General features: G+C 44.1%; 1 protein-coding gene across 1 annotated transcript in view; it reads left to right on the top strand.

Moving 5' to 3' along the window:
• Positions 1-19,427, top strand: part of ENTHD1 (ENTH domain containing 1) — a 54,250-nt gene that overhangs the window by 11,493 nt on the left and 23,330 nt on the right. Inside the window, 1 exon segment of the mRNA XM_074983912.1 lies at positions 14,130-14,313. Coding sequence (XP_074840013.1) covers positions 14,130-14,313 — 184 coding nt within the window.

Below are 19,427 nucleotides of genomic sequence, written 5' to 3'. Positions count from 1 at the left end.
ATTAAAAATAAGTACAAATAGTTTTTCCAGCCACCTGCCCGCCTGAGCCCTGTGCTGCCAGAGCCGCCCGTCCAAGCTGACCAAGCTCCACACTGCCAGAGCCAACCACCTGCCCGAGCCGCCTGAGCCCTGCAATGCCGGGGCCAGCCGCCCAAGCCCCACAAGCCCTGCAAGCCAGCCTCCCGAACCCCACGAGCCCCCCTTCCTAAGCCCCTCCCCTCCCCCAAAGCCAGACACCCCAGTCCCCAATCTAACCCCGTCCCTCTCCTCCTGCCGTCCCCTCCCCAACCCACACTCACTCCTCTTCGCAAGAGGCAGCTAGCTCCACGTGGGTGTTTGCCAACTGCGTGATTTTTATAGTGGCTGAGCCAGGTTGCCCATGTAAAATGGCAGGGGCTGAGCGCTGGAAACAAAGGCTGACTTTTTCTTTGGGTGGGGGGAACAAAGTGTGGGGGTGGGGTCGCCTCACGCCCCCTCCTGGAATTTCTTCAGCCCCCGCCCCCCAGTTTGGGAAACCGTGATATAGCAAAACCACTGGCAGAGACTGGACATACTTGCTAAGGCCTCTAGAAGTGAGGGTTTCCAGCAATGCCTTGCATTTCTTGTACTAAAGTAAAGGAAAATTCTGGAGCTGCTTTTAAAATTATGTATCAAAAGAAGATCAAAGCTGTCTTCTTAAAATTGACATTAGATGTTTTAAAATGCAGGATGACAAAAAGAACACTGTTATCTTGCTAACATGTAGAAATTAGGGAGAGAACAACCGAGTTTGCATTGAAATCAGTCAGGAAACGTTGGCTCATGAATACCAATTCTTGGTAAATTTAAAATAAGACTTTTTCAGGTAAATAGAATTTTGCTTAAACTTAACTTGCTCTATTTTATTGCAAGATAGTGTCTTAGAATTTCAGATGGAGCTAAACTGAAAAAAATTGCATGCAGCTGAACTGTCTCCACCCCTTTTTACAGACCGCACCCTTCACTTCTGACCTCAGCTCTAAACTTCACACATACTCTCATACCTTCCTTCCCTCCAGCCTGACTTCAGCAGTAGAACTTTCAGGGAACCACAACTCTTGACTCCCATCCACATGGTTTCCAAGTGAGACCCTTAGCCTAGGTGCTACTGCCCACCAAAGTCAAATAAGGAAGCTGCAGCTGGAACCCCACAAACGAGGGCTATATCCACTGACTCAGAAGCATCAGTTGACTAACAGCAGGCTGCTGATTAAACACATTTTACCATGAGGCTTCCTATTCTTCCCGTACGCCTTGTCTGAGCAATTAGGCTGCTGCTGACCAGACTGCTGAGACTAAGGTCCTGCTTCCTTGCCTGGTTCCCACTCCTTATTCCTGTTCCTCATCTTGTTCCTTTTCCTGCTCACTCATCCTAACTCCACTTATTGACTCTGGCTTCTTGACCCTGGGTACACTTCTGGCTCTGGTTTGACCATTGGCATGGCTTTTGTCTCCAGCTGTGATCCTTGGTGTGACTCCTGACCAAGATCTGAGCTGTACTCTGGACTCAGACTATTAATTCAGACTGCCCAAGTTATGGCCCTGATGGTTAGCTCAGACCCTCTGAGTCTCTTCCAGGACTTGCTGCTGAACCCCTAGACCAAGTATGGACATTAGTGGTGCTCCCACCTCATCAATGCTCCAGGGACTTGTAAGTCCACAGGAAGAGGTAACTGTCCTCCAGGCTGAGTATCAGAGACTGAGGGATCAACTATGGTAGGGGCTCTACTAAATTCATCGTCCATTACGGCGAATTTCATGGACATAGGATTTGAAAATTGGTAAATTTCACATTTTCAGCTGTTTAAATCTGAAATTTCATGGTAATGTAATGGTGGGGTTCGGACCCAAAGGGAGACTGATGGTGAGGGTTTCACAAACCTGTTGTAGGGGGCTCATGGAATTGCTAACCTCACTTCTGTACTGGCTTCAGAGCTGGACTCTGAAGACAGCAACCAGAGAGCTTCCTGCAAATGCAGGAGGTTCCAAGAGGTAGAAGTGGGTCTGATCTCTCCTGCGCTGCTGGGAGCACCTTGACTAGGGGCTTCTCACTGCTAGCCCTGACTTGTTCTCTCTTCACACAGCTGCAGAAAGCTCTGCCTCCTCCACCCCATTCCACACACAGCTGCAGGAACCTCAGGTTGCTGCCCTCTCTCAGATAGTGGCCTGCTATAGGGGAAGGCACCCGGAGGTGGGTCTGGTCTGGTTCCCCCGGCCCCTCCTATCGCTAGAGCAGTTTGTAAGGGAGGGACAGATCCTGTCCTTCTCCTGCCCAGTCAGAACTAGGAAGCCCCCTTTGATGGGGCACTCCTAGGAACAAGGAGACATCAGATTTCACTGGAAAGGGTTTATTTTACAGTCCATGATGTGTTTTTCACAACTGTGAAATTGGTAGGGTCCCCAGATATGGTCTCTACATATGGAAGACTGCTCTGTATAGGGACAAGTAGTAGCACTTGGAACAACTGCAGGTACACCCTTATCTTCCCTTATGACACCAGCTTGGGTAACCAGAGTTCCAATACCAGAGACCTAAGATAGTGCCTGTAGCAAGTTTTGTAGGTTGATTATCCAGTGTAGGCTTCTACTTAGATGACAGCACCAGGAATATGCCATGGACCAGATGAAGGTGGAGCCGGTACTTAGCACCAGCATGGTCCTTTTCCCTTCTAGAGCAGGACCGCTCACTGATGACAAGATAGGATTGTTTCCTGCACAAGTTTGTCACCATTTTTGATAATCTGCATGAAGCTCACATGGCAGAGACTGCCTTATATAAATTTTAGCAATATGGGGGTTGGTCCCTTCCTGTGCCTGGTTTAGATGCTTGGTCAGAGACAATGCCTGGGGAATGATGTCATACTCCATCAGCTCAGACTTTGATAAATTAAAGCACAAGCTGGCACAGGAAGACTCTCCTGCCCGGCCTTTATGGATCTGTGTATCAGGATAGACATTGGATTTCATGAACGACAAATGGAATGCAGGAGATGTCTCTATATGTTCCACACTTGCCCACAATTCATCACTCAGACTCAAGGAAGTCTTGCTCTAGTTCAGGGGCCAACAACCTTTCTGAGGTGGAGTGCCGAAATTTGAACATTTGACCTTTATGTAAAGTCCAAGTGCCAATGATATGTTTTAAAGTCACTAATAGTCCTACTTACAACAGCTTCATTAATAAATAAAGATGCAGAGCTTTACTGTTTAGGTGGTGGTTGGTAGCATTAACTGGCCTTTTGTTAAGCCACAGGCTGTATGGCTTTCAGCGAGCTCCCGGCTGCACAGAGAAGGAAGAATGGGGCTGAGCTCTCACCTCACGTGTTGATGAAAACTGGCTCGAGGACCACTCTTGGCATCTGTGCTGGGGATTCCTGACCTCTGTTCTAGTTTATTCCAGGGAGATAGGTATGATGCAATCCCACCTGACTCAGGGCAAGTAAGCATATTAGAAACTAGAAAACCATTTTTTCTACTGTGGAGAAGCAGGACAGGAGGTAACCATTTGCCATGCTAAAATCTTTGCCAGCTCAACAGTGGGAAATAATTATACCCAAGCACAGCTGAGGTCTTGAGCTTGAGCAATCACAATGTTATCATCAACTGGGAGGGTGGCATTCATCCCTACTTCTACCAATTTCTCTGCAGTTGCAGATCCTGCAGGACAAACAGGCCTTTCCTTGCAATGGGCTGTGATTGACTCAGGAATTGGAAATAATTTCATGGATTTCACTATAGCTCAGGTCCTGAGCCTTTCACTAAAACCCCAAACCACCCCAGATGGTGTAGAAACAGTGGACAAGTCAACATCAGTGTTCCATATAAGCTGTGCACTTGTACGGCTGCTCAGGAAAGATTCAGCTGTTGCCCAGCTGATTATCAGAGCACCCACTGGTGTTTGTTTCTACTGGTGGTGCATAGTCATGCGTTGGTGCATAAAAAATTGTTCTGCACATGGATATAAAAATTAGAAGAAAGACTGGTCCCCATTGATACTGGGCCCACTTCCTCAGCAGACCATATCTTTAAAGTTATGAGTGGGGAACAGCAAACGTCCTATATTTCACTCTTATTAAGGTCTGCATCCTACCATGATTTTGAGGGCATCTGGTTTATCTGGCCCCTATACTGTCTGGTCTCAGCCCATTGTCTGTTCCCATTGAGCTTCTCCCAGTTCAAGAACCTGGAATCCAAGTCGGAGAACCCTGACTGAAGAACCCAGAGGCCCATCCACCTGGCGGCATATCTGTTGACTCCAGAAACACCAATTCTACATGACGAAACATGTCTCCCTGTAAAGTACCAAGACTACTGGGACATCTTTGAAACAACAAAATGCATACCTAGTACCTCGCACTGTGACTTAAAATTGTCCAATAAAACTGTGAAACCAGAAAAATTAGCACTCAACATACAGAAACCATACTCTTTCCCCTGTGCATCTGTCTTGTCTTTATTCTGACCAAAAGGCAGGAATTGATAGTGAGTTTGAAGCTGAATGGCAATTGGGGTGACCATGAAACAATAGATTTCCAGGAATGGAGTGAGAACAGAGATAAGGAACTTCAAAAACGCAAACTTCAGCAAACTCAGAGAACTGGTACGTAAGGTCACATTGGAAGAAAATCCAAGGGAAGAAGTTCAGTAGAGTTGGTAGGTCTTCAAGGAGGCAACAATAGAGGCACAACTGCAAACTACTCTGATGCAAAGGAAGACAAGAAAAATCGTAAGAGACCATCACAGCTCCATCACAAGATCTTTAATGACCTGAAAATCAAAATGGAATTAACAGAAAGTAGAAACAATCAAATTGATGAGTACAAAACAACAGCACAACTATGTGGGGACAAAAATCAGAAAGGCTAGCGCACCTGGCAATGGATATAAAAGGCAGTAAGAATAGTTTCCTTAAATATATTAGGGGCAAGAAAAAGACAGAGAAAAGTGTAGGTCCTCTACTTAGTGGGGAAAGAGAGCTAACAACCGGTGACATCAGGTTCCTAATACCTATGTTACTTCAATCTTCAGAAAAAAAAATCCATGTGCTCAGCTTACAGAAGGAGAGACAACCATGAACTCCATGTATTTTTAATGGGTAGATGTGCTGATAGCTAAGAAGGAAGGAAGGAAAAAGTTCCTCAGCCTTTCTTACAAACATGATTCCACAGGCTAGCTGCCATGGGCTTCCTGTTACCTAATTCCTGTGCTGCCGGAGAGCAGCGGAGATGGAAGTGGCCAGAGTGGACAACTGTGGGGCATTGTGGGATACCTAGGGGACACCTCTGGAGACTAATAAAGTCTGTTAAGACATGACATTTCCACATTAGCCTTAATTTGAACTTTTCAATTCAAACTTGATGCTACATTGAGTCGCCTCTCATGGTGTTATAATATCAACCTTAGCACTCCCTAAAACTGACTTAATGGTATTTGCAGTGAAGACAGTGACATTGTAAAATCAACCTAACTCCCTTAAATTCAACTTTATCATGTAGTGTAGACATAGCCTATGTGATTCTAAAGGGCATATTCACTGGCTAGTGCGTGTAATTCCTTGTGCAGTCAGCAGTGGAATATGCTCCAAAAATTCTATGGAATCATGTGATGAAGTGGAATGTAGTCTTTTCTCTGTCTTCCCACCTACCCCTGGCTATTAGTTCTGTGGCTCTAGACAGGCCTTCTCCATTCCAAACAATTTTGTACAGATGTTACCCCCCTGCTTTGCAGAGAGATTTGGAAATGAGATTTTTCATTTTAAAAGCATTATTTTAACATGCCAAATATTCTGCCATCCCCCAGCCAAGCTTCTCTTGTGAAATGTCAGCAGCACTAACCACAGTCCAGCTCTCCCTCTGTTCAGCAAGCTGCTTTCACAGTGGATGATGAAACTTGGCATGGATGAACAGTAAGTCTTATCAGTGGTGCTCATACATGCTGTGTATGAGATGGTATGTGAACTACTGCGCCAAAAGAAAGCACTCTGATTACAAAAGGGAAATTGAGCAGGGTTCATCTCTATGGTTGCTAAGTCGGCACAGACAAAATTTGCACATATTGTGTTTTTTAAAAATAGCTTAATGTAGCTATATATTTCAACCCATTCTCTTTTCCATGCACAGCACACTTGAATTTAGGAAAGCTGTGCTTTCAGACACAGATCCATGCTTTCTCCTTTCTTATGCTGCACACACTTTTATTTAAAAATAATACTTTGCACTTATTTAGGACTTTACAGTTTCTAGTCACTACCAGTTGCTAATTAAACCTGGCAAAGGCCCAGTGGTTTTCATTAAAAATCAATGTTTATCCAGATACTATACTATACAGTGAGCAGTTTTGCTAGAGATAATATGCTTGATTCCTGTCCTAGCAACAGAGAACTACCGTGATTTCCAACAGCACATTTATGTCCAATCACGTCTGGAATTTTTAATGGTGACCGTGGTAAGCAGCAGTGTCCTTATATTACAGATGGGAAATCAGAGGTTTTGTGTAAATGAGAAACAAGCACCCATGCTTCTTTACACCATCGTGGCACAATAAATAAGCCTGAAAGTGGCTTCATGTGTACTTTACTCAACGTTAAGTATTCTTCATACTTCCAGGGCTACATTGAGCAGTCTTACCATAGAATCATAGAATCATAGAAGAGTGGGACTGGAAGGGACCTCGAGAGGCCATCGAGTCCAGCCCCCTGCCCTCATGGCAGGACCAAGCACTTTCTAGACCATCCCTGAAAGCCATCTATCTAACCTCTTCTTAAATATCTCCAGTGATGGAGATTCTACCACCTCCCTTGGCAATTCGTTCCAGTGTTTGATCACCCTGACAGTTAGGAACTTTTTCCTAATGTCCAACCTGAACCTCCCCTGCTGCAATTTAAGTCCATTGCCTCTTGTTCTATCCTCAGAGGCAAGGAAGAACAAGTTCCCTCCCTCTGCCTTATGACACCCTTTTGGATACCTGAAAACTGCTATCATGTCCCCCCTCAGTCTTCTCTTTTCCAAACTAAACAAGCCCAATTCTTTCAGCCTTTCTTCATAGGTCATGTTCTCTAGACCTTTGATCATTCTCGTTGCTCTCCTCTGGACCCTCTCCAATTTCTCCACATCCTTCCTGAACTGCGGTGCACAGAACTGGACACAATACTCCAGCTGAGGCCTACCCAGCGCAGAGTAGAGCGGGAGAATGACTTCTTGTGTCTTGTTCACAACACACCTGTTAATGCATCCTAGAATCATGTTTGCTTTTTTTGCAACAGCATCATACTGTTGACTCATATTTAGCTTGTGGTCCACTATAACCCCTAGATCCCTTTCTGCTGTACTCATTCCTAGGCAGTCCTTTCCCATTCTGTATGTGTGACACTGATTGTTCCTTCCTGAGTGGAGCACTTTGCATTTGTCCTTATTAAACTTCATCCTGTTTGCCTCAGCCCATTTCTCCAGTTTATCCAGATCCTTTTGAATTATGACCCTAACCTCCAAAGAAGTTGCAACCCCTCCCAGCTTGGTATCATCTGCAAACTTAATAAGTGTACTTTCTATGTCAATATCTAAATCGTTAATGAAGATATTGAACAGAACTGGTCCTAAAACAGACCCCTGTGGAATCCCACTAGTTATACTTTTCCAGCAGAATTGAAAACCATTAATAACTACTCTCTGGGTATGGTTATCCAGCCAGTTGTTCACCCACCTTATAGTAGCCCCATCTAAGTTGTATTTGCGTAGTTTATTGATAAGTATATTATGTGAGACCGTGTCAAATGCTTTACTGAAGTCTAGGTATACCACATCCACCGCTTCTCCCTTATATACAAGGCTCGTTATTCTAAATGAGGATCAGCCCTAGCTTTGCTGAACATTGTCACGGACAGAACCTAGATTAGAAGTCAGGAGTTCCTAGTTAATCTGGTCTTGTACTCATATCCCTATGGAGAAGCTTTCTCACAGAGGCCTTGTCTAGACTGGTGAGATTTTTCAGTGCTAGAAGATGAAGATCACTGACACAATGGTGTAAGTAGCCCTCACACTACCCCATCTCACAGCGCATTGATCACAGTCTATACATTCTGTGTGGTCTACTTCCAGCGCACAATCAGAAAGGGGATAAGTTTGCTGGAAAAAACTTATGCAGGCAAGTAGACCACAGCCAGCATGGAGGTAGTTGTATGCTGTTTTCACAGTGATCAGCTTCTCTGATTTTATTCTGATCCTATCATAGACATATATCTAAGGAGGCCATTGTATGATGATTAGGGTGATCATCCATCCCATATTAGGCAGAACAGTCCTGTATTTGGGATGCCGAAAAGGTGCCCCTACTTATTTTTTTAAAAGGGACTAATTGTCACGTATTTGGGTCCTCTCCCACTAACCTTTTCTGGCGGGAGTCACTTCCTCTGACCCTCGGGAAAGCAGGGGAGCATGGGCAGCTGCTGTGTCCCTACCGCTTCCCCGCTGCTCCTGGAAAGGGCCGGCGGCTGCTGTTGCCCTGAGGCTCCGGGGGCGTGCCAGTGGCTGCTGCCTTCTTCCTGGCTCTCAGGGGCTTGGTGGAGCCAAGAGGAGCCGCCCCTCCTCTCCCATATCTCCCTGTCCCATATTTGGGACTGGGAGATATGGACACCCTAATGATGATTGCTTGATGGTGATCACTCATTGCTAAGTCTGATCATCTTCCATGGGAATTGTGGATCCGCAAGTGACCAATAAAGACTATCATTGAACCACAAGTTCTATTACAGTGAGGACAGATGTTTCGAGGTACAGCAGCAAGCTGTTAACTGTGACTGGAAACCAGTCTCTCCTTCCTTTTTTGTCTCTTATCTTCCTCAGCTTGTTAGCGGGGAAGTTGAATATGCAGGGGACCACTGTGTAGGACTTCTCTCCATTTTGACTGATTCTGGGCAAGTGTCTCCCAAGTGTCAGTGTCAATATTGCACTTCTGAGAGTTAGACTTCAGCAAGTCCTTATAATGCTTCTGTTGTCCTTTGTTACAGTACCTTTCTTTCAGCTGAGAGAACAGGACCCGTTTTGGGAGGTGATGGTTTGGCATCTGGACAGCGTCCAGAAAAGGTGCTGATGGATGATCATGGCCTTGATACTGGTAGTTTTTGCCTCTTCCAGAACATGAATGATGGTGCATCTGTCTTCCCATTTGATCTTCACGATCTTGCGGAGGCAGTGTTGGTGATGCTTCTAAAGGACTTGCAAGTGATGTCTGTAGGTTGTCCAGGTTTCAGACCCATACAACAGTGTCGGAAGAATAACTGCTTGATAAACAAGAAGCTTGGGGTATGTTTGAATGTCGTGATCTTCAAAAACCCTGCGCTGTGCATGAGGAAATGCTGCACTGGCACAGTTCAAAGAGTGTTAGATTTCTGCATCAATATCTGCCTTGGATGAGAGATGACTTTCAAGGTAGAGAAAGCGGTTGACATTCTCCAGTACTTCTCTATTGATTTTAATAGATGGAGCATATGGTACCTCATTTGTAGAGGGTGGATAGAGCACTTTGGTCTTCTTGTTGCTGAGCGTGAGACCAAGATAATTATAAGCATAGGCAAAAACATTCGGGATACTTTGAAGATCTTTCTTAGAGTGGGCAAAAACTGCCTTGTCATCAGCATACTGAAGTTCCGTGATAGATATGGTGGAAATCTTACTCTGGGAGCCAGTACTACTTGTACAAAGGATCTTATGGAAATTAAGTTGTCATGGAATAAGAGGGAAAATCCTTTTATGGATTGAAAATTGGTTAAAAGACAGGAAACAGGCTAGGAATAAATGGTAAATTTTCAGAATGGAGAAGTTAACTAGTGGTGTTCCCCAGGGGCCAGTCTGAGGACCAATTCTATTCAACTTGTTCATAAATGATCTGGAGAACGGGGTAAATAGTGAGGTGGCAAAGTTTGCAGACAATACTAAACTGCTCAGGATAGTTAAGACCAGAGCGGACAGTTAAGAACTTCAAAAAGATCTCACAAAACTAAATGATTGGGCAACAAAACGGCAAATGAAATTTAATGTGGGTAAATGTAAAGTAATGCACATTGGAGAAAATAACCCCCCACTATACATACAATACGATGGAGGCTAATATACCTACAACTAATCAGGAAAGAGATCTTGGGGTCATCATGGATAGTTCTCTGTAAACATCCACACAGTGTGCAGCAGAAGTCAAAAAAGCAAAAAGGATGTTAGGAATCATTAATAAGGGGACAGAGAATAATATGGAGAATATCTTATTGCCCTTATATAGAACTATGGTACACCCACGTCTTGAACACTGCATACAGATATGAGCTCCTAATCTCAACAAAGATATATTGGCATTAGAAAAGGTTCAGAAAAGGGCAACTAAAATTATTAGGGGTTTGGAATGGGTCTCATATGAAGAGAGCTTAAAGAAACTAGGATTTTTCGTCTTAGAAAAGAGGAGACTATGCAAGGGGTGGATATGATAGGGGTATATAAAATCATGAGTGGTGTGGAGAAAGCCACCTGGTTCCCAGCTGCCCTGGGCTTGCGGGAGCCTGGAAACTGACCAGCCCATCACGGCTGGTCAGTTTTCTGGCTCCCAGAGTGGCAGGGAGCAGGGAACCAGGTAGCGGCCTGGTTTCCCACACCCCGCCACTCTGGGAGCCTGGCACTACTTCTCCCTGGCTTCCCACAGCAGTGGTGGCTATCTGCCCACATGGCTTCCCCAGCTGGGGGAGTCCAACAGTCAGACAGCCGCAGAGTGGCTTTGAGTTGTGCTTAACTTGAGTTATTGCGAGTTAAGCACAACTTGAAGTCACACATTTTGAGGGTTTACTGTATGGTCATTCTTATGTTCTTATAACAGTTGCTTTCATGTTGTCATGAAGCAGCTTTAGGAGATTGGTATATTTATTTGGACACCCAATCTTCAAAAGTACAATCCAGAGGGCACAACCATTCACTGAATCCAAGACTTTAGAAAGGTCAATGAAAGCCCTATACAGTGGAAAACTGGAATACCTGTGAGGTGCACTTATGAAGTTGGATGATAACATCTCTAATGCCTTTTCTGCTGTACCTATATTCGTGGATCAGCCAGAGCACCAACAGGGGCCATGCCCAAGGGCCTTGGCTGACTGGGCACGCTCAGGCCCTGACTCACTCACCTGGCATTCCTGCAATTTGTCTCACACACCCAGACCACCCCATGCTCCTGCCAGGTGGGAGAGGGGAACCCCCATATTCTACTCAGATCTCCAGCAGGAGTACAAGTTGGGTGGGGAGGAATGAAAGGCACAAGAGGCGGAGAGGGAGCCCATTTGCTGTGGCCCAGGGCCCCATAAGTCCCTCATCTGCCTCTGTATATATCTATGTCAATTTGTTTTGCTGTTGCAGAGGGCTTGCAACTTTTTTTACAATAGAGAAATTTGAAGAGTCCTTGTAATTCAGGTGAGCAGGGAACTGTGGGATAAGAAAGCCAGAAGGCAATGCTGACACAGCTATGTAACAGAGCACAGTGTGTACACAGGGCAAAATTGAAAGCAGAGCAAGGTGGCTAATGTGGACACACTGATGCACTGCTGCTAACAGTGGTGTCATCTTACCAAATCAGTTAAAATAATTAATTTCTCAACAGAGAAATTATGGTTCCACTTACCTTCTACACATTTTTCTAGTAATTTTTCTTACCAGATTCGCTGATTTACTTATTTAGACTTTTATAGAAGCTTTATTCTTTTTCAGCTTTATGCTCCTATTTGAGTGGATCCTTCTGTGAACTCATAATCATCAATTTATGCTATCAGAATAATTTTAACGTCAAATATAACCTGATTCTTACAAAATAAAAACCATCATGAACTTTACCAAACCAAAGCTTTTGGAAAACTCAAGGCCGATCACTTAATGATTTTACCATCATTTTTCATTTTAGTACAGTCCTTGTATTATCTGTGTAAGATGTGAAGCAGAAACAGAGAAATACCGTGAGAAAGTCTTTTCTCACTAATTCTGGTTCTGCTTTGCAGATCTAAGATGTTAGAATCATTATCCAAACTTTTGGGTAGTTACCTGACCTGAACTATGAAGACTTTGGATTTGTCTCAGCTTCTGAGCAGTCTAGATTTTTAAAATAGGTTGTTTCTTTGTTGTGAGAAAAATGAATAGACACATAAACTTGGAGTATTTTTTTAGATTGTTAGATTGTATTCATCTTTATTCCAAGCAAGATCAAAAACAATCTAATGAATAACAATGAACAAATGCAGCAGTGAAGATTACACAAAGCACCACTTTCAGGGCTCTATCAGAATATTTTAGTGTTTAAACTTATGCATCACCAGACAGTGCTTAAACATCTGTGTCTCTGAACCACCCCAAACACATTAAAACTGTAAGATCATATACCTTTCTGTTATTCAGAGTCACTGCCAGTCATAATTACATCTCCTACTCCCAAGGCTGCCAACCTGTGTGGAGTTGCTAAGGCAAGAGTCATTTTAATGTGTTCTAGGAATATATGTCTTTTAATCTTGACTGCACTACAAAACAAACAACATTGCTGAGTATCAGCAACAAAGAGAGCTAAACCAATGTTGAATGTAGTTTACTTTCAAGTTTGCCAAGTACAGACAGCAGAGTTCAGTACTGTTTCATTCCTAGCATCCTGACGTGGGCAACATTATGTTGTTTTAATGTAAGCAAGGCCATAATCCCCTCTTCAGCTCTTTTAAGTACTGCTTTCTTAAGCCTAATCTGTTAAAACAATTAAAAACCTACAGTGATTTTCAACCCTTCCTACAAAGAGAAAAAAAATCTCATATGTTACCTATTTTAATGAAATTCTTTTCCTATCTGTACTAGTTGCCAGTGTGAGACTTCATCGGCAGTCAACTGAGATGTTATAACCACCAATTTTTGGCTTCCCTTTAAGATTAAATAGAATGAAACAAGCTGTGAGTAGCTCTGAGCCAGATCATCAGCTAGTGGAAATAAGCACAGCTCCACTGACTTCCAGGAAGCTCGACCAATTAACCTCAAATGAGGACCTGACCCAACACACCTGGTACTTTAAACCCTGGACTGGGATTGAAGAGATCTTTTCTTAGCCCAGTTTCCCCATCTGAAAAGACAGAATACTAATACCCTACATCACAGTGCTGTTGTAAGACTGCATTATTTAATGTTTGTAAAATATTTTAGCATTCTCAGATGAAAGGTGCTATAAAATTGCAAAGTAGCTGTAGTGAATCAAGCTCTTGGGACGCGCAAAAGAGAATCCTTATGGAAACACAGACCTTTTCAATAATTACAGTGGAACCATACGGCCAGAACATTTCTGCTTGTATCAATTGCCTTTTTTTATAAGTTTACTCTGGGGAAAAGGTCATCCTTTAGCAGACTAGAAGGTGGAAATAAGTTCCTTGATATTTTAAAAGCTGACCAGAAAATCCTGCAAGACCTCATTATGAGGTTCTATGTTTCTTCTATAATGGAAAATCATATCACTGACACCTAAAAGAGAATCGTGAGCTGGATTCTTTATGCTGCTTTAGACATTCATGATGTCAACTTTATTAGGGGAGACACAGCTCCCTGCACTTGGCTCTCAGCATGTAGGTCAGGGGGAGAAGCTGACATTCATTTATATTTGTTTTCAAATGTGCACTCATAATGCCTCATCCTCACCCAGGTAACTATGCAATTAGGGGCTGTCTTAAACATTTTGAAAATATTTCAGTCTGTATTTAATGTCAACTAAAAATCAACCAACCAATTTAGGTAAGTTGCAGTTTTTAACACCCTCCCCGCTTCTTGGTTTTAGTGCAACCTGTAAAGCTTGAGTCTTCACTAAGGTTGTCAGATGTCCCACATTTCCAGGACAAGTCCCATGTCCCACATTTATGCAAAAATGTTCCGCTGGACATTTTTGTGTAAATGGGGGATGCGGGACTTGTCATGGAATTCCCTTCCCCCGGCCAGGGTTCCCATAGCTGGGGCTGCCAGCAGCGTTTGGCATATCCCACAGAGCCTTTTTCAGAATCTGGTGGGTCTAGTCTTCACCACTTGGGGCATTCTGATTATTCACTCCTTAACTGATTATTTCTTTATTCTCTTCTCCACCAGGACTTGATAGTGTTTAGTGAGGATGAGCAGACCCTGGCCTCCGATGCTACTTTGCCACCCCAGTTTCCTGATGAGGGCTCTTCAGATGGAACACCACCAGTGGTGCAGGCAGCTGCCAGCGACTCCTGGAACAGAAGTATGATAGCTAAAGGGCTCTAAAGCTGAGCAGGGACAGAAGTTCTGTATGAATACAGAATCTTTAGCTGAGTGAGTTTTACCAAAATAAGCCCGCTGGGAAGGCATTTGATGTATCTGTTTTATTGTGCAATAACAGCAGATATATGGGGCAAAACTCACATCAGCTTCTGGTTTTGGTGTATGTATCCTGTGCTTCAAAGGAATAATCTATTCCAATGGACAGAGAAAGAATTAATTGAACTGGGCAGATCTAAAAAGGGTTCAGGTTGATTTCAAGCAAACAGCCATAAATGTGGATGCTTATTCTGACTGTCTCCTTTGGCTCCTTCCTTACTTTTAACCCTGTTATATTGATCAGATGCTCCCTGTAGCCTTTCCCTTACAATGGAGTGGCATGCAAGACATAGCTTTTGTGCTTATCCATGGGCATGCTCTGTATGTACATTTTTTCTACACTCTGAACTTTCTGTGCTCTGTGGTGCTCAGAGTGCATTGCTAAGAAGACTAGAATACAGTGGGCATTGGACTCAGGTAGAAGGGCTGTCAGCACAGTAGTCCCTCGAGTTACACAAGGGTTGCGTTCCCACGTACCCTCGCATAATTCGAATTTCACTAAGTCGGAGGGCAGCTTTTTTTCCCGACGGGACATATTCTGCAGCCAGGGAAGCAGCAGGAGCACCTGGAGCTCCTTTCGAAAGTAAGTCCTGGGGTTGGGGAGGGTTAAGCCTGGTGGTAGGTTGGGGCTGTGGGAGGGGGTCGGGGGGCGAAGACTGGGGTGGGTTAGGGCTGCATGGTGGGTGGAGGGGTGGAGTTGAGCCAGAAGCATGCAGCTTTGCGGGGGGGGAGCTGGAGCCACACAGCCCTGTGGGGTGGGGGCGGGTGAGCCAGACCGGTGCATGGAGGGCTGTGAGCTGGAGTCATGCAGGGGGGAGGGGGGTTTGAACTGGGGCTGGGGGAAAGGGTTTGAACCAGGGCTGTGTGGTGGTGGGGCAGCAGGAGATGTTGAAATGGGGATAGGGGGAGCGGGATTTTGAATTGCGCTTAACTCGTGTTAATGCAAGTTAAGTGCACCTCGAAATTGCGCCTTTCAAAGGATTACTGTATTGCTAGATATTAGAGTGTTTAAATGGTAATGTGGAGATTATAGGAAGGAGGGGACGTGTATGGAAAAGGAGTAATTATGAGCCAACTAGGGAAGGGAGTGAAGGAAGAGGCTAAGGCAAGGATCAGCAACCTTTCCGAGGCAGAGTGCTGAAATTTGACCTTTTGACCTCTATGTACGGTCCAAGTGCCCATGATACTTTTTAAGGTCTTTAATAGTCCTACTTACAACAGCTTCATTAATCAATTAATGAAGATGCAGAGCTGTACTGTTTAGATGGTGGTTGGTAGTATTAGCTAGTTTTTGTTAATCCCCAGGCACCATGGCTTTGAGCAAGCCCTAAACTGCATGGGGGAGGAGGGGCAGGGCTGAGCTCCTGCCTCATGTGCTGATGAAAATCAGCTTGCATTCCACTCTTGGCACCCGTGCTAGGCATTGCTGATGCCTAGGCTAGGACACAGGCTGTGTCTACACGTGCCCCAAACTTCGAAATGGCCATGCAAATGGCCATTTCGAAGTTTACTAATGAAGCGCTGAAATGCATATTCAGCGCTTCATTAGCATGCGGGCGGCAGCCGCGCTTCGAAATTGACGCTCCTTGCCGCCGCGCGGCGCGTCCAGACGGGACTCCTTTTCGAAAGGATGCTGCCTACTTCGAAGTCCCCTTATTCCCATGAGCTCATGGGAATAAGGGGACTTCGAAGTAGGCAGGGTCCTTTCGAAAAGGAGCCCCGTCTGGACGCGCCGCGCGGCGGCAAGGAGCGTCAATTTCGAAGCGCGGCTGCCGCCCGTATGCTAATGAAGCGCTGAATATGCATTTCAGCGCTTCATTAGTAAACTTCGAAATGGCCATTTGCATGGCCATTTCGAAGTTTGGGGCACGTGTAGACACAGCCAGAGCTAGTGCTATGGAAGTGGTCTAGAAGAAAGTGAAACTTTTTAGGCTGTGGAGAGAGGAAGACATATGAACAATAAAAAGTTTGCAAGCAAGTCAGAGAAAGGGTTGACATTTAGGAGAGTTAATACTTTTGAGACCCAGATTGTACAGCTCTAGTTTAAGAAGATAGTCTCTGCAATTATCAGAGGAGTAGCTCTGTTAGTCTGTATCTGCAAAAACAATGCCAAGTCCTATGGCACCTAATATAGACTAACATGTTTTTGTAGCATAAGCTTTCGTGGACAAAGACCCACTTTGTCAGATGCATGCTTAAGCTCCAAAAGTCTGTTAGTCATAAAGAGCCAAAGAATTTCTCCTAGTGTCTGCAATGGAGTTATTTGTGTGTTGATTTCTAACAACTGATGCTGGCTTAAGTTATTTTTGTAAGTAGGAGCAATTCAGTTTCTCCACAGGATGGGTTTTATTTTTCTCCCCTCTATTTCTTTAGGATAATGGGCTGAAATCAGCTTCCTTAAGAAGAGTTCATGTGTTCCTGCTGCTATCTCTTCTTCTGCACCTCAAGTGCGAGTTCTGTGACATCACAATTGGATACCATGGAAACAAGTGATGTCACAAGCAGAGAGATAGGGCCTTGGGTGCAAGACATGGGGGCGAGAGAATAATAAGCAGTTGGAATAGATGAACTCTCAAGGAACCAAGATCTTGTTTTCATGCCAATGCTTGTCTCCTTAGTGATACAAAATGAGGGGGAGTGAAATACAGGAAATCTCATAGCTTAGGAGGTGAATTTGGTTTAAGTTTTTCAAGTCTTTCATGATGCTTTAGCAGCTTTTTACATGCTCAGTGAAGACACAAAACTGGAGAGTTAGCATGACTATAAAAGTATATTTAGATATGAGCACAAGAAGCCTATTCAGGTGGAGGAAAACTGTTTGCTTTTACTCCTTGGTCTTCCCAGCCTTTAAAAACATGGGAGAATATGTCACCTCATTATTTGCATTTGGGAAACAGACTATAAATATGCCTTTTTAAAAATCCTATCGTAAAAATGGGTGGAGGGGATAGACTCAAGATGAGGGGATTGGTTTTTTGCTGCTGTGAATGTGGCACTTGAAGTCAGAGCCACCTGGGATAAAAGCTGCACTTCACTGCATGCAGGGGCTTCAGTCTCTCTCTGCGTATCCTCCGGGAGGGTGGGGGGGTGGGATTTATCACCATACCACGTGGCATAGCCTAAAATACTACAGTCAGCCCTATGAATTCTGGAGGAGATGGAAATTCAGCCAATTGCACATTGCTTTAACAAATCTTCATTTTTTAAAAGCATGCAGGTTATGTCTACATTAGCCCCTTCCGAAAGGAAGGGGCATGGTAATGAGCCACATTGGCAGATGCTAACGAGACACTTCCATGAATATGCAGCGCCTCATTAGAATAATATCAGCCCTGTGCGGTTCGAAAATGTCACTTTCGGAACACTGCCGCCTGTGTAGATGGGGATTCTTTTGAAAGGACCTCCTGACTTCAAAAGCCCCTCCTTCCTATTTGGGTTTGCGAAGAAGGGGCTTTCAAAGTCAGGAGGTCTTTTTGAAAGGCCCCCATCTACATGGGCGGCGCATGATTTGAAAGTGGCACTTTCGAACCGCGCACGGCTGGCACTATGCTAATGAGGCACTGCATATTCATGGCAGCACCTTATTAGCATTTGCCGATGTGACTCGTTACCATGCCCCTTCCGAAAGGAAGGGGCTAGTGTAGACATGGTCACACTATAATCTCTCTGTTTTCTAGACTGGTACGTATCTCATCTTAACAGCATAAGCCTTGTCAAATTGGTTGCATCAGACGTGCATGGTACTTGATTTCAAAGACACCAGTATGGCTGAGTGCAAAATGAAACCCAGCCAAAGTGAGGGATTTAAGATATATGGTATTTTTTTAAAGAAAACAGTTCCCTAATTATAATACCCCTTATAGCTCTCTCCTTTCCTCTTGCTATGTTGTTTCAAGCTGTGATCTGCACTGCCACCATTTTAATCTTATTTTTACTAAATAACATAACGCTGGTAAGTATATTTGGAAAGCATGCAGCTCTGAATCTGAGCTTGCCAGGATGTTTGCCAGTTTTGAGTTTCTGGCCTTGACAGGTCCAGGGGAGGTTGTGTGGTGGATTATTATTCTGGTCTTTCCATTCTAGTTTTCAATTAACATTTTTTCCATATGTTCAGTGGAGGCCTACTGTTAGACTGGTGGAGCGGTGTGTAGGGAGAGGTATGTGTGGGGAGCAGAGGGGCCGGACTTGTAGGGATTCTGCTGATGGGGAATGAAGGGCATTTTAAAATAATTATTTATATTGCAGTAACACCATGAGACCCCAGTTAGCACCTCATTATGCTACGTGCCATACACAACTGTAAATGGCACTCCCTGCTCCAAAAAGCTTAACATTCTTAACATATAAGATGCAATGTATGGCTAAAAACAGAAGGGAAAAGCGAGTGAAACGGTTATGATAGCATAATAGTCCTCAGAACAGTGCATGAAAGTTTACATAGCGCTTACCTGTGCTGTCCTGACTATGGCTATCACGTACTTTTCAGTCTCAGTTCTAGGAATGACAGAACAGCAAACACACACACTTCAATCGAATTTAATGTGCTAACTAAGATGTGGAAAGTCAGTACTCAGAATTAGTTCTTCTAGTTGCATAAGCAGACCAAGAATGATTTTGTAGTAGTGCAGTCTAGTAAACACTTTGAGTGTTTTGCACCTCTCAGTTCCATTTCCAGAATTGCTCTGTACCAACTGTGAACAGAGGAAAATTTTAGTTCAATTTTTACAAAGTAGCAGCAACCTGAAATTGGGGCATGCCGCTTAGTTCTAGATAAAGCGACAGCAGTTAAACCACAGTTGAAACCCCAAAGAGAGGGTGGCTCAGAAGTAGAAGCATCTCCAAAGGAACCTGCAGCATTCTCTTTTCAAATAACATAAATGAGATATGACTGCAATCATAGTCACTGAAAACATGACACTTAAGTGACTTCCTATCGCCCTTTCTCTGAGAAACCTAATTTCCTTCTTCTAATTGCTCATTGTAGACAGTGGGTGTCTGTAGTGCACTGCCGTACCGTTCAAGGCAAGCCTTGTCACAATCTCCATT

This window comes from Carettochelys insculpta, chromosome 1 (assembly GCF_033958435.1).
Source record: "Carettochelys insculpta isolate YL-2023 chromosome 1, ASM3395843v1, whole genome shotgun sequence".
Lineage (NCBI taxonomy): Eukaryota > Metazoa > Chordata > Testudines > Carettochelyidae > Carettochelys > Carettochelys insculpta.
The sequence above is the reverse complement of the archived record's forward strand: the minus strand, read 5'-3'. Positions and strand labels throughout refer to the sequence as shown.